Raw genomic sequence first — 26,856 nt, 5'->3', positions numbered from 1 at the left:
CCAGCACTGACTGGCGGAGTTTCAAAAGGGTTGTGTCTCTATGCAGATAGCAAGGTGACATAACTCTGAAGGCTGGTAAAGGCTGCAAAGAGTCCAATATTCTGCATATCTCAATAAAGCACTAAGCAACACTTTCAGTTGGAAAAATTATCCTTCGATAAGAAAATTAAATAAACCTAATTTCTTTCCATCAGTAATAGCACGTTTTATGTCTCTTATTTGCGACTGCCATTGTGTGTATATATATATATACATACACACACACACACACACACACACACAGTAGATGTCAGTTTTCTTCATCCTCATGTTATGAACTATACTGGTGCAATGTCTGAGGGGCCCAACACATTTTATTCATGTACCTGTACACAGGCAGCAATAAAGAACCTTGAACCTTTTGTAACAGAAAAGTGTGCAAAAAGCAATACCCTTTGACAAAACAGTCACACAAACTTAACAAAAATCAAGCCAATGACATCACGTATTGGATACAGCAAGGACATCCCTACTGCCAGCCCGTTGTGTACACCATGTTCTGAGGAGTCATATTTTGTCTTTCCAAATGGTAAGGAGGGTGGTTATCTGAACACTTCCAATAATAGCCTGAACAAAAATAGACAGCCATCACATGAAATCAATGATTCCATTTACATAGGCAATAACAATAGGAAATAACAATGTTGGCAGGCAGTCATCACTGTAGGATTACTGAGGCCATTGGCGATCTTGCAAAAACTTTCAAGACAGATTCTATAACCTGCATAAGTTTACAGTATAACCACCATCTTTTTTAAATCGTTTAGTAGTCGGGTTAGTTGAAACATCCGATTGTCTAGAGGCTTTAAACAGGTACAAAACCTGCAGCGAGTTTGTCAGACAGCACTTGGCTAGGCTGTTCAATCTTAAGTCTTAAACCTGATGGGTGCTGCCATCTAGTGGTTATGCTATGAAATGCCATGCCAGGAATGTTTTACTGTAACTTCACATCAAACCAAAACTAAAGAAATACAAAACAAAGCATGCAAATTGGTTCACATCAAACCAAAACAAAAGAAACACCAGTCAGTCAGTTAAAATTGGTTCACATCAAACACCACACCAAACCAAAAGAAATACAAAACAAAGCATGCGTTCACATCAAACCAAACCAAAAGAAAATAAACACCATGCAAAAATAAAATTACTGTCGGAAAGCAGGCCATGGCAGCGTCTTGGGGACTCGCAGGATGGAGGTAAGGTGGCTTGTGTCCAACTCCAGCCTGAAGGAAAGTATATTTATAAAATAAGACAAAGAAAGGTGCCAATACATGTATAGGAATATTCAAAAGGGAGAACTAACCTTTGATTTGGCGTTGTGGAAAGGCCCCACACAAAAGGAGTTGCTGAATCGTCAGACTCTGCAAGAAGAGGGCAGACTTTTTTCATGAATAAAATGTAATTGTATCCAATCTGTATGGTAGAGTATGTTAATACATTATAACTTATACAATTGGGTTGGTTGTATTTTGTTCCATTCTCAATGAATTGAGGACCCCAATGGAAACAAGCTGTGCTTTCATGCGTTTAATTCCTCTTAGCAGACCTTGTATTGAACTGCATTTCCCTGTGCATTTTACATTGTAAAATGTACCTTTAATAGTAAAGATTCAGAATTGTCTGTCATCTTTGTTTAAAGTGCCCGTTTCCTCGAGAGATTCCGCAACAAGTTCTTTATGTCAGACTCGTAGGCAAAAATCACCAGTTCACACCCGTGTGAACTGAGTGGTGCAACACTAATAGTATCTCTCCGTTTCTGGCAAACAGCGCCCCTACTGGTACTCAGTCATACTCATTAATACATACATAGGTGAACACGGACATTGCTACATACATAGGTGAAACCGGACATTACTGGTCGTAGGAGTGGTTGCACCACTCAAAGACAAAATAAAAATAAATGCAACTGACCGTTCTCCCAGTCTTCCTCAGTGACAGGTGTTGTCCATGTTGGGCAAGGCACCTGCCATTTATAGTGCTGTTCCTCCTCATTATCTGTGAAATACAAATTACATGTAAAATCAATTAGAGCTGTCATGATCATGAAAATGTACTTGATTAATTGTCATACAAAATAAATTGCAATTTAAGTTAAATTTGCGTTCTTTGGCATTGAACAAGCTCCAACGGGTTTTTTTTTTTTTTAAATACAAAGAAATGACCGACATATTTAATAATATTATATAGACAATCTAGATCGGCTATTTCCACTACTATTGGAAAATGTTTTGGGATTATGACTATTAAGCGAAATAATTAGGCGATTGTGTAATAATTTGCTTTTTCTTAAAATCAAAACAAGAAAAGACTAAAGTTATCTTACTTGCAGTGTGGATATATCTTTTATCAACACAGGTTGCTGTATGGCGGGCCAGCTCATTCTTGGGCACCAGGTGTCGTGCGTTAAATGGGCAAGTTTTCAGTTCACTGGCCAGCTGGGGATGATTCTGCAAAAACATCACTCATTCAGACAACCATTCATTTTCAAATTTCTCTTCAAGCTGAAGCTATTGAGCATTTCAACACAATGTGATACATTTACTACAGCTGAGATAGTTTATTGAAAGTACAGTAAGAACTAAAATAAATACTTTCCTGATTAAATTGCCATACATATAATCCTAGATGTAAGCGACTGATTACACAGTTGTCAAACATTTGCACTTTTGTTACCAACCTTCCTGCACTTTAACAGGTGGTACGGGAAGCGACATGCTCGGATCTGGTGGTTGGGGTCGTATGGGCACTGCAGCAGTTTGTCCGGGTCACAGTCCTTTGTGGGATCTATGGGTAAGAGCAGACATGATATTCTCTTGAGTATTGTAGTGATACGGAGAGGAAATTACTTTTACTATGCATGTCTCTACCCGGTCACAAATGTGATGAGGTCATCAGTTTTGGAAAAGTGTTTTTCGTGCAAAACAGATGCTTGCAATGGATTCAGAATCATTTTTAAAAATTGACCCGTCACATGCCACTTAAAGCAGAATGAAAAATTGTAAATTTCGGCTGCATATAGGTTAATGGTACCCCAACTTTCTAGCCCGACACCTCATTATCGCCAGAACATATTTTCTTAATGGGCGTGGCTAGCGATTCAGGGCTGGGGCCAGGCTACCAACTTTCAGCAGCTGTCAAAGTTTCCCCAGAGAGTTGGGTTGGAACAAATTGAGGTGATAGTAGACACCTTTTATGAACACATTTTGTGAAGGAAACTATTGGTAAACATTTGTTTTGCAGATTGCCCACACATTTTGCTAACTTTCCCTAACAGGATTTACCCAATTCCTTTTCACAGGAGTTGTCCACATTGGTCCCATCAGGACTGCTGCTGCGGGCATGCCTTGATACAGTCAACATCTAAAGACAAAAAGGAAAATTAATGTTCTGACAATATAGAACAAATGGTAACGGGTACGGTCGCCCCATTTCCATGATGATGCCATTATTAAACATGGGCTACATGGAAGAAATGTTTAATAAAACGAAATTAACTGCTAGAAGGTCCTAAATTAACTTAATTAAGCAGTCACCGTCTCTGTCATGTTATTCTTTCTTAATCTTTACAGAGTATAGAGCACCGAAGTCTGATGTCACTTTCAGTAGAGGGTAGATAATTTCAGATAGGGAGGTACTAAATTAAAGGTATATTCAGTTTTCACTCAAAAAACCTTAGGTTTCGTTTTTGGCTGTGGGACCCAGCCTTTCGTCCAATCAGGATAGAGAGTCAAAAACGAAACCTACGGTTTTTTTGACCCCCAGGGGTTAACTGGGGACAGGGAGGAACTCCTTATATGGCCAGCACACTATAGTAGGGAGGATTATCACAACAAAACAAAAAAATAAGTGATATTTGAATTAAGTGAAATCACTGAATATACCTTTAACTGTAAAGTACATTAAAATATTTCGCGGGGGCGAGTTGGTAAAGGGGCGAGTCGTTTGGTATCGAACAAATAAGTCTAGTAAACCTAGACACGTGTTTTAAGTAGGCTTTTTATTTGTTACACAACTTCTGACTTGTGTCAATGTAGGACCTTCAAATTGACCACTTATGTACACTTGACCGTGTACAGCTCACGTCATTTTTCTTACACGATTGATTGATTAAATAGTTACTTGATTAACACTTAACAGTTTGCGTGGACAAGCACAGGGAAGTACAGTACAATACACGACAGATCTGCAAAGAGGATGAATTGGCTTGTTTACACCGGGGTCATTTTGTACGGCGGTGTAGAAATTCGATGGCATGTATTGTACCCCCAAACACACTACGAGAAATCGAAATGTTCTAAAACAGCAGATCAACAAGCCCGCATCCGCATGGTATCGCCATTTTACATCGCCATGCCCTGTGAGCGTATTCTAGCCACGCTTGGTTTGTTCATTTGTTGTAGTGTAGAATAGTTCGGGTTTTTTACCGCCGTACTTCTGCATGTATAATGTCTGGTTCGACAACAATGACCTAGTAGGTCTAAATTGGCTTGCAGAAGGCCTGTAGCGTCGATGCTTTTTGGTACGTTCTCTGATGAAACTTGAACTGACTTGGACCGTAGAAATTATTCGTCACTTTGTGTTTCTCTACTCATGAATGTCGGCTAGCCCAAACATTTAGATTCTCGTAGAGGTTTCTAAATGTTTGGGCTAAATGTCGGCCATGATGTCGACTCGGCCTTATTGAACTGGCGACTGGCGTCAAATAAATAGCACGTGGCACGCCAACAATTTATAACGTTAACAGTCGTTCAAAGACAACGTTAACTTTAGGAATGTTAATACAAAATGACCACACGAACAAAGACATAAAATCAACATTACAAACTTACGACTTGTCACTTTTGCTGCAGCAAACCAAGTTCGTTACTTACTTCGTTCGTCTAATCGTTTGCTAATGCTGTGCTTCTGCGTCGTCAATCACCTGCTGATTCTGGTGTCAATTTTCTTCATGAAGTGTGTGCGGCGCTGTGCGCGTGCCTGCGACCTCAACCAAGATGACCACGAGTGAGCCCCACCCTCTCCCCCATGGCCCCACCCACGCGGTCACCTGTTTCCTTTTCTGTCGAGGAAGCCCCCCCCCCCAAAAAAAAGAATAAAATAAAATAAATTATTGTAACAATCAATTAATAAACAAACAAACAAATATTGACTCACTGCCACTGCGGAAAGAATCCGCAACCTTAATTAGTCTGGTGACGCGAGATTAGTAGTCTATCATTGCCTGAAGGAAGTACTAAAAAACTTTCTACACACAACCAACCTGTTTATATGTCAATATGGGTGCTGTAAAAAAAGGTATAGGCTGACGAAATGACAAAATAAAGTTCCACTTCCTCCATAACAACGTTTTCCACACACTTAAAATAAGGGGTTTCCCCCTAGGTTTCCCCAGGTCTTCCCTCAAAACTTGTACAAGAATCATTACTGTACATACATGACCCTGTGGTGTAGCGCTACAACAGCAATTACGGTAAATGGTTGTCCTCACTCCCCTCCCCCTATCTATGGTTGTCCCCAACAGGAATTTGCCCTTACCAAAATGGCGCTGTCTTGTGTGGGCCTGTGTAGTCATTTGTCTCTGGCACGACGTTATGCATTACGAGTGAATGGGATAACAACTGGCCTTTATTCTCCTTATGTGTCATCTCAATCAAGGTATACGGTTCATACTTATTTTTTATCGATGTTATATTTTGTTAGATTTACCTTAGTTTTGGGTTTAGCTGTCATATATCAGCTGATGTTATGTTATCACAACATCTTTAACAGGCAAGCGTATTACCCTTCTTAATAGTAGTAGTACTTGTGTTTATCTAAAGTGTTATATTATACAAGTTCCGGAGTTTGCTTGTAGATTAATTTACACTTGAACTGGACATTGGCCATGTAGGTATAGCTTCCTTCATAGGTTAGGCAACGCTATAGCCCTGAAACATGACTGACATGCTCGTAAAGTACGAGCGTCACGGCGGGGCTCCACCGGGCGCGTGTGACGCGAGTGATGCGCGTCAAAAAACGATCCGGGGCAATTTTAAAGGAGTCACCGAACGCAACGCATCGTAGGCAGTGGAGCCACCCTTCATTGATTAAAAAGGGGACAGTCTCTGACGGTGACGCAACGCTGACAGGCAACACAGGATAATTTCCTGTGTGCGTGCGTCTGTCTGTCTGTGGTGTGTGTGTGTGTGTGTGTGTGTGTGTGCGTGTGTGTGTGTACATGCACTGTATCTACTATATAGATCTATCTATATCGGCTGAGGCTCTGGGTGTAAAATGAAAGGATACATAATAGGAGCCGAGCCACATTTAGTTATGGTAAACCCTGAATACCATAAGAGCTAACGTGTTCCCTCTTTATACATGACAGCTTGTCCCTGTGCAGACAGTTCTCATCCTCAAAAGCCAGGCAAGGTGTTGGCCGATATGTTGTGTCCAGACTACAGCGGGTCAATGACAAATATGAAAGATTCCTTAAAAGACGGCTCCCCCGCTTTTATCAGCTCTATCACACTTTTGTAGAAGGTAAACCACCATACATTCATCTTCAGAAAAGGTACTCCCAACTTGTGTAGACTTGATCCATACTGTGTGTCACTATTCCAGGATTCAAGCTGCTCTTAAAAGATGCCAAAGATATTAGGAGAATTAAAACGGCAATGTACACCAACAGCATAACAGTCCAGGATTTACCCTACAGGGACATGGAAAAGCTTTGGCAGGTGAGTGTCCTGACTGTATATGATATTATTATTCTTTGCACGACACCGTTTGCTCACTAAACCAAGTTTAGTGAGTAAGTTTAAGATATGTAGCAATCGTGTTGGACTTCAACAGTCTGACTGTTCAGTTTGTGATTTTTAAATGCATTTAATCAGTCCCATGAACCCTAGCGTCCCTCTGGGGTTAGCATTCTGTGAAAATGGCATATCTAAACGCTCACAACTTGTATATCTGTGACGCGTTGTGAACTTGCAGATTGTCACCGTCTATTTTTGGCAGTAGAGAAAACGGGAAGGGATCTAGTATAGAACCATGTGAACCTCCAGTCAACTTGTTTGGAGCCTGACCAGTCAATTCAGATATCTGAGGTTTAGAATGGAGTATAAGGTACTTGTAAGTGATGTTCATAAAGATAATCATTGTAAAACATACTCCATGTATTGTTACTTTTCATCTGGGAACAGCTTTATTTGTAAGGTCAATAATAGACTGACATTAAAAAGAATAATCGTTCTCTTTGTTTCTCAGTTTCGCAGAGACATGATGAAAGCCATTCCATTGGTGGTGATATCCATCCCCCCCTTTGCCAACTACTTGGTGTTCCTCCTGATGTAAGTATGTCACCTCACTTCACTCATCACTGTTTAGTTGGTATATGCTGCAAATTAAACCGATTGAAAGTGACATTAGTAACTAATCATATAATATGTTACTCAATAATAATAATAATACATGGTGCTCTTACTGCTCTACAATGCATGCCACCTGCCTTCCCAACCCTCTGTGTTGTTGGCCCGTCCTACCTTTCCCTGTCATGACATTATTCTTCCCATCACTGTGTTCGTCTTCCCTCTGGTACCATCCTCTCCTGTTCACTGCCAGGTACCTTTTCCCTCGGCAGCTCCTAATACCCCATTTTTGGACTCTGAAACAGCGGGTGGAGTTCAGAGGTGTGTACCATTCCCGCAGGGTCCAACACCATTCGGCAGTGCTTCAGGAACTTGAGAACACAGGCAACCAGGTCAAAGAAGGTCCCCTTAAGAGAGGCCTACAACACCTGTGCAGTAAAGTAAGATAGCCTGGTTCTATTCTATTTCTAATATCCATTTGCCAATTGCCTGTCTACCTGTCAGCCTATATATATATTTGTTTTTCAAAACAAACGTCTGGCTTTCAGACATGATGTCATTTGGCAGCCAAGTCTATGGACTGTGTGTTTGTCTTATTCATGCTCCCCCAAAAATGTCATCTTATAATAATTATATAGATCACATTTGTCCTCTTAGCTCTCCTTTCTTGACACCTTATCCCGTTACCTTACACCTTACCCCGTTTGACAAAAATGTACGTTGTAAGTCTCAGAGCGTCTGCTAAATGTAAAGCGAAAGGAACATCATACATTAATATAGTATAGTATAGTAAAACATTCCCTAGCTGTATCAGTCCTCTAGCTGTCTTCGTCCTCTTCGCGATAGTCGGAAGCTTTATGAGGTGGGACACCGGGTACCAGTAGGGGGCGGTCCTTCGCCTTCACTGCTGACCTGATACACCCGTCCGACTCCGTACTGATAATCAATCCATCCACTCCAACATGGCGGTGTGTACGTGGCAGTTGCGGGTCAATGGTCGTCACCACTGCACCCCGGATAAGATCCTCTGTAAGCTGTTGCCACTGACGAGCATGTAGTTTAGGAAGGTGATGGCAGAGAATTTGTGACAGTATAGTATAGTAGTAGTAGTATAGACGAGACGCTGTTTTGCATCTTAATTGGCTACATTTACGTCCCAAACTATTGAATACCAGACATAGCCAACTTAGTATTAATACAGTATGTATGCTGTGTGCTTACGTCAGTTAGATAAGGCTGTGTATCTGCATTTTACAGGTGCAAAGTGGAGCACATCCCAATGTGTCTGAAATCCATGCTGTGCGGAGTCTATTCTCTGGACCTCCACTGGGTATAAAGAGGATGAGCGAAAATCAAATGGTTAGTGAACTAAGATACCTTCCTTAGACTGTCTCTCCTGAAAAAGTCAATTTGATTGACTCTACTGATTCTGGATACCAATACATTTTAGAACATTGACCTATTCAAAGTTTTGTAGGTTTAATAGATTTTGGGTGGTCGGACCAATGACTGGTCGGAAAAGCGTACATACCCCCCATGGGGTGTTTAATTAATATTCTGTGTTTGATATGGAAGCACTGCATTGCTATTGCTGATTGCCATATTCATACTAAAGTACAACATAACTACAAAACATCCAGTGATTCTTACCTACTTTGGATTTTAAACCCTGCCAGGGTGTCTGTCTGTGGGCCTTTAAAAACTATTAACGTAAATATGTTTAAATTAATATTTATTTAAAACAGGCCTTAATGTTTTTTTCTTATTATTATATCATTTTTAATTGAGGTCTGCCTATACGGTGCGACTGAGTTTTGATAAACTACCTAATATAATATAATATACTGCATATAAAATGTTATTGAATGTGCAATGATACTTTTGTCACATGTCTGCATTCCTGCAAGAGTTCCTGGGTGCTTCTACGCTACCAAATAACATTGAAGGAAACATAAATGGTTCTATACAGTACATTGAGTAGGGGCAATTCTGGCAAGACAACTTGTCCTTTCTGCTTCAGTTGGATTTAGTCAAGCAAGATAACATTCTATTATTGGCTGAAAAGTTTTTTCTTTTGGTAAATAAGGAAGTAGAAAGAGATAGCGACAGGAAGACACATTTCTTGCACAGAGAATAATGCAACAATGTCTACTTCAAATGTTTGTTATAGTGAAATTAGAAGAAAAAAAAATTCACTTTAACAATATGAAATGTATACTTTTGCCGGTGAACAATATGCATACATTTTCATTGCCAGTTTGGTCTTAAGTTAAATTCTTGGTAGGGCATTAAAGTCTTACATTTGAACTCCTGATACCTGCAGACTGGAATATTGACAGTTAAACAGTTTGTTGACTTGAGGTTACACCCTACATTTGTCCACCACCACAATCAACCGCTACTGTAGGTAATAAGGGTATAGTATTTCTGGCACATTTAAGAGTGCAGGAACACAAATTAATGAAGACAAACCAACTTAACTGCACCACAACCTCAGCGTGCTCACTCTTGTCTTCTCTACCAAACAGAGACATATCAGCCCCCTGCTCTTCCTGACAACCCATCTGCCAAGTTTCTTTATTGTCAGGCGGCTGAATAGCCACGCACTGGAGCTGCTCCAGCTTGACCGTGCCCTCATCAAACTGGGTCCTCATGAGCTGAGTGAGTCCGAGCTCAGACAGGTCAGTAAATTACCCTAAATACATTTTTTTTTAAAGGATTAACTGCAGAAACATTTTACCTAGTGATAACACTGATTTGTACTGTATTCAGGCATGTCATGTCAGGGGAATCCACGCTGATGTTCTTAGCATCAATCAGTGTCGTGAGTGGCTGTCACTGTGGCTCCAGGTCACCATCCCCTTGAAAGGTATCATACATTCTCCTCTCTCTTGTTCTCCTTTAGCTGTTTTTCTACCCAGACCATATGCAAATGTTTATATCTGTATGTACAATAGCTTTAGTATTGAGAAACCTACCACAGTGCTGCGTCTTATCACTGAGTGTAGTCCAAGAAAGAGGCTAAAGAGGCTAAGGCTCTGTGCCTGATTGGAATCCGATTTGTTTAAATAAGTCTAAACACAACAAAGTCACATGGAATCCGATTTTTCAAAATGCCAAATTCAGAGGTGGTTTCAAATCTGATTTCAGAAGATCTGTCTCAGTCTGAACGCAGTAAACCTGACTTAATCGGATTCCATGTGACTTGTTTGTGTTTATACTGGATTCCAATCTGGATGTGGCACAGACGCTGCTTCAGGCTGGATTTGGCTGCCAGTCTGAAAACACAGATTTGTGAAATGAATCGGATATGACTGGATGTAAGTCTAATGTCTAAATGGGGAATAACTTTTTATCCTGGGTTTCCTGGTTTACTTTTCCATGGCTTCATTTGATTGGCTCGGCAGCACATCTTAAACGGAAACACATACAGTATGTGATTCTGGTTCAAATCTGCTGCCCAGCCAATCAAATGAAGCTATGTGAAACTGAACAGGTAACGGGTATGCCACCTTCTGGAAACCTAGACTAGAGATAAGAGCCTTTCATAAACCATTATCCCAATCATATTTGATTTGGAACTACTTTAGCAATTGCCACAGTACATCCCAACCATTTGCAGACATTTTCATCCTGCACTATACAATTTGTAGCCTAGCCGATGCAATTCGAAATAAAGTTGACAAAACGTGACAGGAAGCATGGTTTGTGACAAATGTCTTTATTTAGGTGGTCTTTAGATGAGAACGGTGTTAGGAACATAGGAAATGGCAAAATAAAGTATCGTTTGCTGGGGTCCCTTTAGACGAGAATGGCGTTTTGGGGAGGTGAAAATGCAACAACAATGCACCTTCCAGAGTGGAAATCTTTGAGAACGCCGTTTCCTCGAGTCTCCATCTAAACAGGCAAAACGGTGAATCCGCAAAACTTATGACATCATGGCTCACAACGCATGTTTATTAGTTCCTAGTTCCTACAATGAACAAGCCTCCCTCCTAACGAGCGCCGCTCATCAGTGATGGTGAATGTAAAACCATGATGTAAATGAAATACCTTGTGATAGGTAGTGGCAGGCAGCAGCGTGTATGTAGCCTAATGTATGTATTATAAAATATATAGCCATCCCTCTGCCTGCATGCTCTGGGCTGCCTGTTAGCCTGTCTGTCACCTCGATGCGTTAGTAGAAAGCAGGCAGCGAGCGACGGCCCACAACCCTGTCGTGGTCTGGAAGCAAAACCCTGATAGGGTTGCGTGAAGGGGGGCTACCTGGTTCTTCTTCTTGTACGTGGGTGAGTGGTCTATTTGGCAGCATTACCGCCACCTAGCTACATTATAGCGTTTTAATAAAGTGTGGGGTCAATAAAAATTAGAACGCAACGGGACTTTGCCATTTTATCTGGAGATGGTCGCAGTCTAAAAGAGGCATTAGACATTATTTGTGACAATCATGTCTAAATAAAGACTATCAATTTGTCAACTTAAAAAACTTAAAATGATTGCACTGTAGACTTGTACTGTACTTGAGCCTGATATTGAGATAATGTTCTATTAAGAGTATTTTAACACCATGTATGTGCCGTTTGTCTCAATGTTAGTACATAGTTGAGCCCTGCACACGCACGCACACACACACGACAAACCTGTTCAACTCAAACTATTAATACAATGTCTTTTTGTTTTCTTTCAGATTCTGAGGTATCTCTACTTTTGTACAGCATGGTATTACTTTCTGCCAACTACCCAAACACTCACAGTTGTCATTGACGGGGATTCCGGAGCAGTTTGCCATTTCCAGTATTCCATGAGCTATGTTCATCTGAGACACTTCCCCAAAGGTGTCAGCATCTGTAACACTTCATATTCCAGTAACGTGGGATATCCTAGTGATTTTAAAATGATGGTTGTGGAACAACTCTTTCTTACAAGTTACAACTATACTCTCAAAAACCCAGATATCTATATACTGGTACTGGCGTATGCCTGCTCATTCTCAATGGAGCTGTTCACTGATATACAGTAGGTTAAACTGTCCTGTGTCATAGCAGTAATACATTTGAATACTGAAACTGTACAGCTACATCTCTGTAATTGAGGTTTAGACATTTATTACCTGTTGCAGTAAAGTTCAGTATGTTGGCATTCGTATCATACTCAACCAATCACCAGTAGGTTGCTTATCAAGAAGACCATGCCATGAAGCCAGCAAGCTCTACTGGAGCCTACTGTCTGCAATTAGTAAACGCAGAAGTGAAATTACTGCAGCCAAACCAAAAACATTGTGAAACTGAGCTATACAAACACTTATGTGGCCCTGAGGTTAGTAGTCGGACAACGCACCTAACGCAACATTGAACAATAGCTGACAACATCAATAGGTCCAGTAGGCTCCATTGCATGGTCTTGATAAGTAACCCACTGGTGATTGTGGGTTGATAACGTTCAAATCCCCTAGGGAAATGCATGGTTATGTACTGTTACTATCTCAAGCTAGTCACCACTTTAAGACATGCTTGAATTCTGTTTACATTCTAAGTTATATATCATTACGCTTCACTAGCAGGGAACATAAAATACAAAAGTTCAAACACAGTAAACATTAAAAGAATATGTCAGAAATAAATGAAAAAAAGTAATTGAAAAATCACGGCCCCTCACGCATTAGGACATTCTAATGCACGAGTGGGTACTTTTTTCATTTATTTTTATTTGAAAGTGAAATATACCTTGAACTTGGTTTTACAGTCTGTTAATGTTTAGAGTTCATAAGAGTAAATTGGCCATAAACATTCCAGTCTAGAAACGGAACATAACACACTAAAGAATTTTGGTAAGCATGTATTCCAACATTAAGCTTAAACCTGACCTCATGACTTTGTACTTAGTTTAATTTACCACTGTCCTCATGTTGCCTCAGTAGTCAGTATGGAGGTTTGTAGGAAAAGACAAGCAAAATAAACTGGGCATGTGTAGAGTGAAGCTCTAGAAGATTGGTAACCTTCAAGCCTTGAATAATCGTGCAATGTTTGGGAAAACAGTAAAGTAATCAAGTAGTATGTTATCAGGCAGCCTTTGTCCAAATCCATTGACTGGACTGGATACTTAAAGGGTGATTAAAGTAAATGTAAACTACATTTATGGATGTTGTCTTGTAAAGGAAAACGGCCTGGTGGTGGCCTTTGAATTGCAAAGAAACACAATTTTGTTTGATGTGTGTTAAGATTCTCAGCTTACATTATATGTATGGTAGTTTAATTTTATTGTACTTGTGATGCACTTTATGTATTCAACTGCATCGTTTACTTCATCTTGTTCTCCTTAATTTGAAGGCTTAAAAAGGAAGTCCACTATCTGTTCAGCACAGGATCAACTGTCATGCACTGAAAGCAAAAACAGTGATTACTCCACCGGGGTTGTAAATTGTGAAATCGGAGGGATAATTTGGTATGTGCCTTTCTCAAGTAGTACAATTTGTCATTGGTATTAATTTATTTTTGTATTTTCATCTCCCATTCTGTATGCCTTGTTTTATACAGATGAGATTTTTGTTCAATTACTCTTCAGTGTTGTGTTGCTGTGCCAATATTATTTTGTTTCTCTGAGAAATAAATTTACTTTTCCTCATCTCTCATTCCTCATGTAATTTGTATTAAAAGCAAATTGAATGTTATTTTATAGTCTTTAATAAAAATAGAAACTGTAGACCAACGCAAAAATTACAGTATCAACACATTTTATAAATTCAAGAATTTAACCAAATAAGCTAAGTCAAAGGACGTTAAAAGGAATATCCACACATTCAACAAGAAAATACATCAATGACAAACAATGCAAAATGAATATTCCATCACCTACTTAAATCCAGCATTTAGGAAGCTAAAGTTCTATCTCTAGGTAGTGATATTGTTGGCTTTGAAAATATCTTCACAATTGTGTAAGAAAAAAAATATATTGTTCTTTGCATTGTATCAGAAATATGAGATGTAGATATTAAAAGGCTCTAAATTAAGCTCCCAATTAACATGACCAAAACCACTGACTCCAACATCTTTCAGCAGGATCACATGACTTCATAGCCACTGCGAATGCCTCTCATCAGCATGCAAGAAAACACAATGCCCATTATCTGGAAAAAAGAAAAGCAGTGATCAGAATGACTGTACTTTGTGAAACGTGTATGAGTGAATGCGTTTGTATTGAATAATGTATATATTATGGGGTGTTTTTGTTCATATTTATTGATGATACGTACCTGCAGGAAAGCAATAATAAGAGCTGCAACTATGATCCACTGGATGTTCTTCTTCAGTAGTTGTACCACAGCATCATTGCACCCCTGCAGGACACAAAGAGAAAAAGTAAATTGAAGCAGTTCAATTCATTTTGTTAATTGGCATTTGCTGAAAGGAAAGCAAAGGCACATGTAGAAGCCATTTCACTGTTTTTGTATGTTCTGATTATTATTATTAATATTGCTGTTATTTAGCCTTATTAGTTTTGAGATTATTATTTAGATTATTGTTTGGGCACACCTCTAGGCCTGATAGACAGAGAGCATACCGTATGAAGGCCTGGGTGATTGGGAGAGGGCATTCACCTGGGCGGAAATACGCCATGACAATGTCACAAGGAACTGAGAAGTTGTTAATGGAAGTAAATATGCAAACAAACTGAATTCAACCTGTGGACAATGATTTATTTACGCCAGCGTACAGCCATAGTCTGGGTGCATCGGGTACAGGCTTTAGTTCTGACACTATTATTGGTCCGACAGTCATTAGACCGACAACCTACCTCAAACCCTAACCTAACCATAACCGCAAGCTTGGGAGCAGCGCATGTTTGAGCGCTATTCCGACCGTTGTTCCCGCATGTCGGACTAATGCTCCGTCGGAATTACCATCAGTGGGTTTGTTAATGATTACCTTGGAACCGATAAACACCATTAGGCTACAGCACACATCTTTGCTCAAATGAAAAACAATATTTCTGGTGACTTAAGGCAGACATCAATATGTCACTTGTCGTTTATTCAAAGTACTTCACCTTCTGGTATACTTTGATGGAATCCGTCATCGTCCCATGTCCGCAGTCTTTTGTGATATTCACACAGCAAGTGTCAGGCACAGAGATACCATCAGGCATGTACTTTCCCCAGTCAGTGGAATTGTTGGCACCACAACATTTCAGCTGAAAAATAAATTAGAGAACTTTGTTAATTGAATTAGATCTCATTAATACTCAGTACTGACACACACACACACACACACACACACACACACACACACACACACAATATAACTATACTGTGTGTGTGTGTGTGTGTGTGTGTGTGTGTGTGTGTGTGTGTGTGCGTGTGTGTGTGTCGAGCCGCAATCCACCACTCCTGAATGAAGTGCCTGGTGCAACGCACAGGTCCTGGACCTGGTGAGAGCAGGAGTGGACCTGGTGAGACGTAGGAGGGGCCCGGACAGGAGTCAACCCACAGAGCCTAGTCCTTCCACGCGCCAGATTGATGCGATCCTCGCGCATACCCAGTCCCGGCAGAGTAGTTCCGGAGGAAGGGATTGTGTGGCCCTGTTTTTTCCCTAATGGGACTGATCGAGGGTAGCTACTGGGACGCAAGTCGGGACTTGATCACACCGGCTGGGTCACCTGAGTGAGGGGTATGATGATGGAAGACCCGAAACCCAGATGACCTTAGGATACATCACTGAGGATACGTCCCAGGTGCATCCATGCGATGTCTTTTTATTTTAGTTATTCTATTTATAGTGACTCATAGGAATAGACTACGTGAAAGGAATAGTCTGGTAACCACTGGAGAGACGGGTGGCAGCCAGAATGTAGATAGCACCCAGGAGCAGTATGGGTTAGCGCCCCAGCCTGTGTCTTCCGTGAGGAAGAAGCCCAACAAACCCACAGTGAGGCCTTTAGGAGGGCCATTCAATGGGCCAGGTGGAGCCTACAGAACCATTGCGGCTACACCACTCCTGACCTGGTGAGACGTAGGAGGGGCCCGGACAAGAGTCAACCCACATAGCCTAGTCCTTCCACGCGCCAGATTGATGCGATCCCCGGCTGGGTCACCTGAGTGAGGGGTATGATGTTGGAAGACCCGAAACCCCGATGACCTTGGGATACATCACTGAGGATACGTCCCAGGTGCATCCATAAGATGTATTTTTGTGTGTGTACATACATGGTGTACATATATATGGTTATTGGTTAATACTCTTCCAAACAAAATTCTCCTGCAACACTTACTGCAACAGGATGCAGTAATGTTATGTAAAGGTGTTGGCCAGCTAAGTAAATAATCTGTAGTAGTTACTTTAAGTTCAAGTTACTCACATCCTTCTGCAGCTTGTTCACAGCCTGCGCAACTTCTTCAGTGGTGTTATACTTGGAGATCATGTCAGCGAGACTCGTCTGGACCATAGCTGTGACCTTCATGGAAGATGAAATGTTGAGACCAAATCAAAACATGCATTATGCTGTTATCTTCAGCATGCCTTAGTCTATTCATATATAAATGGCAATACTCACTTTGCCCCTGTAGATGTATCCAGCAATGGCTGCTCCAATCTCAACAATGATGATTAGAGAGAGGAGTATAACGAACTAGGAGTGAGAGTGAAAGGAAACACAAAATTAGCATCATAGTCCTAGAAGACTATACTTTTCCAATATGACAAAAAAAAGAACGCCCCATGTACATATTACCATGGACAGCTCAGTGGATTTGAACCATAATCCATAACCACTATCCACACATTTTTACACTTTGCTTTTTAACCATGAACCATGTCAAGGAAGAGGCTGCAGTGCTTAATTTTGGCTTCAGACACAGACGATAAGTAAGAAGAGAGTTCTTCTGCCAGTGGTCAATGCTCATTAAGAGGAACTTGCACCATACAAGAATCTCGTGTTTTGGGAAATAACCCGCCTGAGCAGCATTTGCTTCATCATTATTGTTCAGCTGAAATTTACCTTTCCGAATCTGAATGACCATCTGCATTTGGAGCAACTTGCTGCTTGAACTATATTGGGTCTATGCAAAAGAGACGGTGGCAAATACGCTGTGTAATTGTGAACATGCTCTTACAAATATAATGCAATACATGAGGTTTTGAACCCAGTGTGGAAATACAATATCACCATGACAGATCTAAATATTTCTACATCTCGTTGCTATAGAGCATCGCAGTCCTGCCCCCTTTCATGACAATGCCATTTATTTAAAGACCTTTTAAGTGTTGTACGAAGCCAACTCACGTCGTGACAAATCATAACACAATATTTTGGACCAAATAATTACAAAGAAGAAAAACAAAAAAAGTGTTGTAACATGCGGTTTTCTTCTTCTTTCTAATTATTTGTTCGGCCCAAAACATTGTGTTTATTGTCATGATTTGTCACGACAAGAGTTGGCTTTGTCCGCGGCGTAAACGTCTTTAAATAAATCCTTTTTGAAAAGTCTATGAGGAAAATGAACGGGGAATTCTTTTCCGGGTCTCTCGAGGGGGCAGGACTGCGACGCTCTATTGGGCTATTGTGACTAAATTACTACCCGTACATTGAATCCATTGGAACAGAGGACATTTTTTCCATATCCGGATAAGAAACGGTTTTGGACACACACGGTTTTCTTTCCACATGACAGTGACGATTTCTACAATGTGGTCTCTGACAAAACAAAAGTGTGGTGTATTTTACCGTAGTGACCATGCAGTAGTTCTCCTTCCAGGCACCACAGCAGCCAAAGAAAGCGATGAAGAAAATAACAACACCCACGGCGATGATGACAATAGGGATGGCTGAGGCTGCTGCATCCTTGATCATGAGGTTGCTGTGTAAGGTCACCTGAACCAGGATCCCCACAATAATCAGCGCTAGACCGCATAGCTGTTGTGACAAAGAGAGAGAATTGGGGGGGGGGGGGGGGGGGTCAGGTTACATTTGAGGCAATGTCACTGAGTAGAAGAAGACGATATGCTTTATTAATCCAACATGCACAGGTACAGATACATGCAATGTGGCGAGATGGTGGAGTGATGGACTGCCATATGGTGGCACCTGGGAGTTAGGGGTTCAGCGCCTTGCTCCAGCTACCAGTCCATATTCCATACCGTGGTCTGTGCTGGACTTGAACCGGTCAGGCAATGACTTCTTCTTAATTGAGCATAAAACAAGATCTTGTCTATTCTTGGTTCGGGGTGATTTATGATTATTTGAGTAAGAAAGGTCTGTTGCCTTTGGGTATGAGAGGGATAGAACAGATGGATCCAGGAATAAACTCAGTCAAAATGTTATGTCATTAAATAAAATGTAAGTAGCTGAATTACGGATAACTGTATTATTGTTGGTAAATGAAGTAGAATAGTATAAAAGTAAAGTAAAATTACAACAATTATTTGCATCCGGGAGAATGTCTCACACACACACACACACACACACACACAAGTTTCAGTCCAGCGTGACTGAAGCATTTTTTCCACTCTTGCCTCAGAGATCCTGTGACTATTAGATGACCTGACTACGGTTTGGAAAGGCATGTGAGTCAGACTCATCATCTGTAAACCTATAATCACTTTCAACATATTTGCTAATGGCGTTCAGCTGTTCCCATATAACAAAAACAAACAATTCCTTAATTATGTTGAAAGTACATAAAGTGCAATGGTAACAAAAGTTTTTACAGAAGCATTTATTGTACTGAGAGAACCCACATACGGCCATTATAGCTTCTAAATATTAATCTAAATATCTTCTTTGAATCATTATATTTGGGACACATTCAAGCAGACTTGTTTCCCCCCTCTTTACTGTACAATTGCAATATGTCTACAGTCATAAACATGAGCTGATGCTCCAAGTACAACTGTTTACCAACCAAACTGGTCTTACCACTCTTATATCTGATTAAGATCTTGTCAAGTTTAGATGTAGAAGACAAAAAACAACTGTTTGCTTGCCTGCTTCCTGATTTGTATACAATTTGTAGAAGTGCTATATAATGGGCAATGGTACAAAATGTACATGCACCATTACATTATGACAAAATTGCATATGCACTCATTTAAAAAATTGACAATATATGTATTTTATATATATTCATTTTTTCATTTGTGTGTGTGTGTGTGTGTGTTTGAATATATTATAAAGGGACATTGTTACATTTAGATTATTATACATAACAGAAAGTCTGAGTCTGTTAAAGGGCACTTGTGGAAGGGCAAGCCTGAGTATACCTAGTATATGTATGAATAAATCAGGATAGCAAACAGAGTGAAGATGATAATATTAAAAGACAGAAACAACCATGTTCAACTTCAGAATTTTGGTTTGAAAGTGAAGCGTATAACTGAAAGAATTTACTCCTTTACTCCAATCCTGTTTGGGATGTTTTAGTGCTATCTGTAATTTAAATGTGTATGCACTAGAGCTTCATTGTGCACACAATCATTAACTTTCTTGAGGCACTGTGTACTGTAGGTGAAATTAAAATGCATTTATCTTTATATGTCACCTCTCACATGATGTCGTCATAACACTTGGAAATCAGTCACAAGATTAACATTCCACCATCAAACTCCTCCTCCTCAGTCTTTCTCTACCCTTTCCGTTTCACATCAACAGTGGAAAGAGAAAAAATAGACGTTGTGTAGTTTGAGATTAATCCTTTTGTTACTTTCCAATATGTTGGACATTTCACAATGCTGTGCACAGTCTAGAATTACTGAACAGCAAATAATAGGAAGTGATTGTATTTCAAATAAGGGTGGCATGTTTGTTTTAGGATGTATGTGTGACCAATGTTCGCATGGTAGTGTTACCCTACACCTAAAGTAAGTTAAGGAACAGCTTACTTCCTGTCATTTGGATACTGAACTTCATTAATAATTTTGTCTTCATAACCAAGACAAATTCATAATTAAATTATAGTACACACACACACACACACACTCACTCACCCAAAAAACGAAGTTGAAAATGAAAAGCAGGAACTTGACACACTTCATTCCTCCTTCTACCCCCATGATGAGGTTCGATTCCCTGTATAAAAATACAAACACTAGTTAATTAAATGCATATATTTCTACAGTTATTCTACTAGTATAAATATGTTATGTTGTGTTATGGACAACAGGGAGCTAAGGAAGACTGCTCAAAAACGAAATACCTGATCTAATTAACACTCAAAAAGATGTTTGTTTGTAAAAACACAAGAGGAAAGTAAAAATATAATAATAAATAAAGCTTGATTATATCCAACCTGGGCAGGATATAGGCTAATGAATAGCTAGGCCTACTTTGTTGACAGTGTTTTTAACTTTTTTCTTTGACAATATAAACACAACTTATTTCCCCACCGACCTCGGTTTTCGTTTTGGTAGTTATAGCCTATATGTGATGTGTTCAGACGTCAACTCGCCTCACCATATGCATGAAAACCTTTTACAAGATAACGAACCTACGACTCAAGAGCAACAAAGTTTCCATACTCTTATGAGAAATGTTTTCAGAGTGTAATGTACCAAATACAGGCTGATCAATCAAATACAGAATGCAAAACGTGTAATAAAAGTTATAGGCTAACTGGCTTATATAAACGTAGCTAAGACCAAATGCGACATTTTGTGGGGACCACGTACGTCGCTTAAGCCGTTAATCAAACAAGAAAACAATGTAAGCTTTGTCACTGATAAAATTAAATCATCCAAGTAGTTTTAGTCTAACTGAATTTGTTGCGGGCTGACAGATCCGTTAATTCTAATAAACAACACACAGTCGACACAAAGACGTCGTTAGATCAACTGTTTAAAACTATTAAATCTTCAACTTCGACACCGACCATTGTTCTTTTTCTACCGAGGGAATATTTGATCTCCGCAAAACGAGCAAACACAAATTAAAAAATTCGGCCTACCTTTTCTTTCTTTTTTGAAGGAAAACTTTAGAAGTCCTGCTTCCAGGGACGAATGCGATGAAGTATTGTTCGAGCTGCCTCAGTTCAACTACTAGTAGTAGGCTAGCCTAGTAGTGAAGTTAACCACTCAGTTCACCGTTATTAGTCCCTCCTCTCCTCTCCTCGTCTCCTCTTCCCCTAGACCTCTACCACCTCCCTCCCTGTTTTGATAGGCCCAGTTTACTTGAGTAGCCTACCGGTATTTGTATTTTTGGATACTTAAGAACTTCTCAGCTCTACATTCGAATATTTTGATAGGAAGGGAAACGTAGGCTATGAATAACCACTTATAAAACCATTTTTATTATTATTATTATTATTATTATTATTATTATTATTATTATTATTATTATTATTATTATTATTATTATTATTATTATTATTATTATTATTATATTTTTAAGTAGGCCTATGTACTTTTGGGTTTTGAATACTTAAATATCTATCAAATCAATGACTCCAGCTGTCCGGCATACTTAAACCCAAGTAAACTTTACTGAGCAACTTCCACTTCCATAAGTAAGTAAAAGTCAAAGCTACAGCTTATGATTCATAAAATCTTTCCTGACTCACCGATTTATTCCAACATATCGATCATTATAGGCTACTCAATAAAGAATTTCTCCACAAATCCCTGTAGCTACATAACAAATTACATCATTGTTTGGTTGAGTGTTTGGCCTATACTGTAGAAAACGTAAAACAATTTCCTCAAAGGATTTCCTCTTAAGATAAGTGGTGTAAAGTAACTAACATTATTAGTACAGTATTGTACTCAACTAAATGTTTTAGGTAACATTAAAGAAGAGGATCCAAGGCACTCTGTTCCATTGAGGTGAAAAAAAGCCTTTTTTATTTAAGAGTTTAAGGCATGGCAAAGACCAATGTGTTTCGGCACTCAGCCTTTGTCAGGGTCTCATGTGTCATCATACGTCACCAGGTCATTCAACATTGTTTCTCAACTAGTGGTCGATAAAATAAAATACAAATCTTCACTTTCCTACATAATACTTTCCTACATACTATACTCATTTGGTCCACGGACCAGTTTAAAACCCATGCTATACAGTACATTTCAGCCATTTGAAAATAGCATAGAATAGAATAGAATTGATAGATTTGAAAACTTGTGAAATGGGACATTCTGCATAATGAGTACTTTCTACTTTTGGTGCTTTAAGTACATTTTTATACCAATAGAGGATGCTGTGGCATGCCTCCTTCACTCCCTTCTCCAACATCTGGATTAATCTTCGGACAATTTTGCCACTATTCTTTTTGTTGACTTTGGTTCTGCCTTTAACACAATTCAACGCCATCAAGAAACTGCATCAGCTCAACATCCCCCCACTTCTCATACACTGGACTCACAGCTTCCTGAGCAATAGATCACAAACAGTTAAAGTAGGTACATCATTATCATCAACTGCCATCACCAACACAGGGGCCCCTCAAGGCTGTGTCCTCAGCCCCTTCCTCTACACTCTGTACACAAATGACTGTATTAGCCCCTCACCCACTAACATCACATACTTTAAATACTCTGATGACACTGCCTACTGATGACTGCTCCATAACTCTATTACGGTCTATCAGAATACCATTTCTCATTTCACACAGTGGTGCACTGACAACTATCTAGAGTTGAATGTGGTCAAAACAAAATAACTGGCCATTGAAACAACAACCCACACTGGACTTAACCCACTCCTCATTAATGGTAAAACAATAGAACAGGTAGACAGCTTCACATATCTTGGACTCACACTGGACAATAGACTTAGGTTTGATCACCACATTACATCTATCCAGTCACGCTTTCAGCAAAGACTCCATGTAATCTAAATTAAGATCATTATCTGTTGCTCCTCATCTTCTGCTATTATTGTACAAAAGCATTATTCAACCTGTTCTGTTGTACTGTTCTGCATGTTTCTACACCATACTGTCCATGCCTAACAGGAACAAACTTTTCGGTATCACCCGTATGTATTGCTTCCAAAATCATCGGACTTCCTACACCCACACTTTCTGATATGAACAATAAGGCCATCACACGACTAGCACTCTCGATATCAAATGACACTGACCATCCTCTGTATCGTTTCTTTAACCTCATGCCATCTGGACAAAGATACAGAACCTTGCCATGGAAAAAGGTCCGTTTTAGTAGGAGTTTTGTCCCCTCAGCCATCGCGGCATTAAACAAACTGCCCCGCCGATAGGATGGTTCTGTACACAGTGGGGACCTCATGTTTTGTTTTTGTTTTTTTGTATTGTCTTGGTGTTATGTGCTCTGTGTTGTTTTTGATGTGGGTGTTGAACAGATTGTGAAGACAAATATCCTTCGGGACAATAAAGATTATTATTATTATTATTATTACATAATACTTTCCTACATACTATACACATTTGGTCCACAGACCAGTTTAAAACCCATGCTATACAGTACATTTCGGCCATTTGAAAATAGCATAGAATAGAATAGAATTGATACATTTGAAAACTTGTGAAATGGGACATTCTGCATAATGAGTACTTTCTACTTTTGGTGCTTTAAGTACATTTTGATACCAATACTTTTGTTTTGTATTCTGAATACTTTTACCTGTAACTATTTCTACATTGTGGTGTGTAGAGCAGGGGTCTGCAACCTTTTTGAAACAAAGTGCCATGTTTTTAGTTTCTGGATAGTCCGTGTGTCACTTTAATGCCACCACACCACAATTCCAACATGTTTTGATTGTCCACGAATATAACCTTTTCCCTTGTTAAATATTCTTTCACATTGTTATAATGATCATTAGACTCAGAGCATAGGCCTCCTATCTCCCTCCCCCAGTCAGAGTTCAGAGTTTTAATGAATGTAGAATGATGTGCAGGATGTAATTTACATACAAATATGAGTGAATTAATTAATTTGACTACATTTTTTCAATTGTTTATTTACCGGTAATTGTTTGTTTTTTTATGCCAGTGTGCCAGTGATCACCCTCCTTTGTGCCAAGGTTGGCACCAGTGCCAAAGGTTGCCTACCCCTGGTGTAGAGTATGCTTCCACCACTGGGCCTATACTGTAGTAGAAGTAAAACCATTTCCTCAAAGGATTTTCTCTTCACATTGAGTCACTATACACACTTCCACGAGGAAGCACTATGACCTCACCTGTTACTCACAGCAAGCTGTTGAGATAGATGGATAATAATAGGAATTGTGTCATTTCATTATCTTCATTGTGGTCCTAAGCTCTCAGACGTGTTTGTGTTTCATCCTTTTGACAGAAATCCATCCATCCATCCATCCAATACATATCAAGCTGACAAAATGTGGGGTCTCATGTATTAAAAGAGGAAGCAAAACAGTTGTGTACAGGGCTACAGGCCAATATGAGTCCGTTTTTAATGAAGAGAGGTCCCATAGAGACAGGCTTTTAAGCACACTTTAAGCACACAAATGTAAAAAACCCTGAGTCAGTTTTGTCCACATGGGGTTTTCTTCAGCAGTTCTTCAGCAGTTATTTGCTGCCATAAACAACCTACAGTATAGGCTACAATGTACAGTTCTTTTATAATATAACAAAATACACACATAAATGGATGCACCTGGGACGTATCTTCAGTGATGTATCCCAAGGTCATCGGGGTTTCGGGTCTCGCAACATCATACCCCTCACTCAGGTGACCCAGCCGGGAGTGATCAAGTCCCGACTTACGTCCCAGTAGCTACCCTCGATAAGTCCCATTAGGGAAAAACCAGGGCCACACAATCCATTCCTCCTGAACTACTCTGCCGGGACTGGGAGGTACCATTCTGGCACATGGAAGGACTAGGCTCTGTGGGTTGACACCTGTCCGGGCCCCTCCTACGTCTCACCAGGTCCACTCCTGCTCTCACCGGGTCAGGCCCTGTGCGTTGCACCAGACTCCCAGCACCAGGCACTTTATTCAGGAATGGTGGATTCTCAAGCCGCAACGGTTCCGCAGGCTCCACCTTGCCCTTGGTGGTGCCGCAGACTCCGCTTGAGGCTTGCATGGCCCTCCTAAAGGCCTCACCGTGGGTTTGTTGGGCTTCTTCCTCACGGAAGACACAGGCTGGGGCGCTAACCCATACTGCTCCCGGGTGCCGTCTAATTTCCGGCTGCCACCCGTCTCTCCGGTGGTCACCAGACTATTCCTGGTTGTCACTTAGTCTATTCCTATGAGTCACTATAAATAGAAGAACTATAACAAAATGGATGCACCTGGGACGTATCCTCAGTGTCCCAAGGTCATCGGGGTTTCGGGTCTCGCAACATCATACCCCTCACTCAGGTGACCCAGCCGGGAGTGATCAAGTCCCGACTTACGTCCCAGTAGCTACCCTCGATAAGTCCCATTAGGGAAAAACCAGGGCCACACAATCCATTCCTCCTGAACTATTATTATTACTACTATTACTACTTTTAGAGCAGTGTTTCCCAAACAAAGGTCAAAGGGTCATACTCATGAGTCATGACTCATGACCCATTTTGGGGTCAGGCAACCATTATGGCCTCCAAGTATATCTTGTAAATAGCCTAGCCTATACAAAAGTGGTGAGTGGTGCAACTCCCCTCTCCCCTCCCCCCCCTCTCTCTCTCTCATTAGCAGGCAACAGTGCAGCACTATCTCTCTCTCCCCGCAGGCACACTGTCGCGCACAGACACGTCAGAAGAACCTGACACCCTTCTTCTTCGTGGGGTTTTTAGACAGCTGGTGGATGGATAAGAAGCTCCACCTCCGCGGCTGACTGACGCGACGGACAGATTCCCGGAAACGCTCTCCTTTTATTTAGCCTACATGAACCACTTGAACCCTAGCATGATAGCATCCCTTTTCTGGAAGGAACATTCGCAGAATGCAATGCGCTGTGAGCTTGTAGATGCAAGGCTATTTTCGGCGAAGAGGTACCGTGTAACAATATTATCACACGAAAAGATGGAATTACCTACCTAGGTTACATCCTGGAGGCAAATGATAAAAATGGCCACCAATATATTAAAAAAGTCAACCAAGAACAAGATTCCTGTACAGGATCTCCTCACTGGTCAACAAAAACACCTTGAAGACCCTAACAGGAGCCCTTGTACAAGGTTTCTTCGACTATGCATGCAGTATTGGTACCACAGCACCTGAAAGCCCTTGAAACAAGGCTCCAGACTTACCAAAACAAACTGATCAGGCTACTACTTGGCCTCACTTCCAGAACCCACCTCACCCCTGCCCATTTTGATAGGCTGGAATGTCTTAGGGTTGACGACAGAGTACAGCATCTTGCCATGGGCCTGGTCTACAAGATTCGCTACACCACCAAGATACATGTCTAAATACTTCCTTAATGTCAACGAAGTCCACACTCAGGCTCCTGAGGTTTGTTTTATCATTGATAAAGTATCTTTTTTGCAGATTTGGTCATGGCAGTTACAATGTTTTTTGTTGTTGCTTGTTTTGTTGTGTTTTTAGGTTGCCCAGCTGAGCTTGGT

General features: G+C 40.4%; 3 protein-coding genes across 4 annotated transcripts; 1 reads left to right on the top strand and 2 right to left on the bottom strand.

Annotated features, from left to right (window-relative positions):
• Positions 1-1,123: 1,123 nt before the first annotated feature.
• On the bottom strand, positions 1,124-4,929 carry gtsf1 (gametocyte specific factor 1). Its single transcript, XM_083770104.1, has 7 exons — positions 4,869-4,929; positions 3,321-3,399; positions 2,717-2,823; positions 2,363-2,486; positions 1,951-2,034; positions 1,343-1,400; positions 1,124-1,262 (listed from the first exon to the last, which is right to left on the bottom strand). The coding sequence occupies exons 2-7, from the start codon at positions 3,397-3,399 to the stop codon at positions 1,184-1,186; spliced, it is 531 nt and encodes a 176-aa protein (XP_083626230.1). The 5' UTR covers positions 4,869-4,929; the 3' UTR covers positions 1,124-1,183.
• A 1,499-nt stretch (positions 4,930-6,428) lies between these two features.
• On the top strand, positions 6,429-14,315 carry letmd1 (LETM1 domain containing 1). The gene is made up of 8 exons (XM_083769399.1): positions 6,429-6,561; positions 6,643-6,758; positions 7,288-7,370; positions 7,642-7,828; positions 8,646-8,747; positions 9,917-10,069; positions 10,161-10,257; positions 12,076-14,315. The coding sequence occupies exons 2-8, from the start codon at positions 6,696-6,698 to the stop codon at positions 12,150-12,152; spliced, it is 762 nt and encodes a 253-aa protein (XP_083625525.1). The 5' UTR covers positions 6,429-6,561; positions 6,643-6,695; the 3' UTR covers positions 12,153-14,315.
• cd63 (CD63 molecule) lies at positions 14,051-21,455 on the bottom strand. 2 transcript variants are annotated; one of them, XM_083769400.1, is made up of 8 exons: positions 21,319-21,455; positions 20,363-20,444; positions 18,105-18,293; positions 16,935-17,009; positions 16,740-16,835; positions 15,432-15,575; positions 14,638-14,721; positions 14,051-14,511 (listed from the first exon to the last, which is right to left on the bottom strand). In XM_083769400.1, exons 2-8 carry the CDS (start codon positions 20,426-20,428, stop codon positions 14,446-14,448), a joined length of 720 nt encoding a protein of 239 aa, XP_083625526.1. In that variant the 5' UTR covers positions 20,429-20,444; positions 21,319-21,455; the 3' UTR covers positions 14,051-14,445. The 2 variants fall into 2 exon arrangements, with proteins under 2 accessions (XP_083625526.1, XP_083625527.1); XM_083769401.1 differs by lacking the exon at positions 21,319-21,455 and adding an exon at positions 21,244-21,266.
• Positions 21,456-26,856: the final 5,401 nt, after the last annotated feature.

This window comes from Protomyctophum parallelum, assembly GCF_964188405.1.
Source record: "Protomyctophum parallelum genome assembly, chromosome: 7".
Classification (NCBI taxonomy): Eukaryota; Metazoa; Chordata; class Actinopteri; order Myctophiformes; family Myctophidae; genus Protomyctophum; species Protomyctophum parallelum.
The sequence above is the reverse complement of the archived record's forward strand: the minus strand, read 5'-3'. Positions and strand labels throughout refer to the sequence as shown.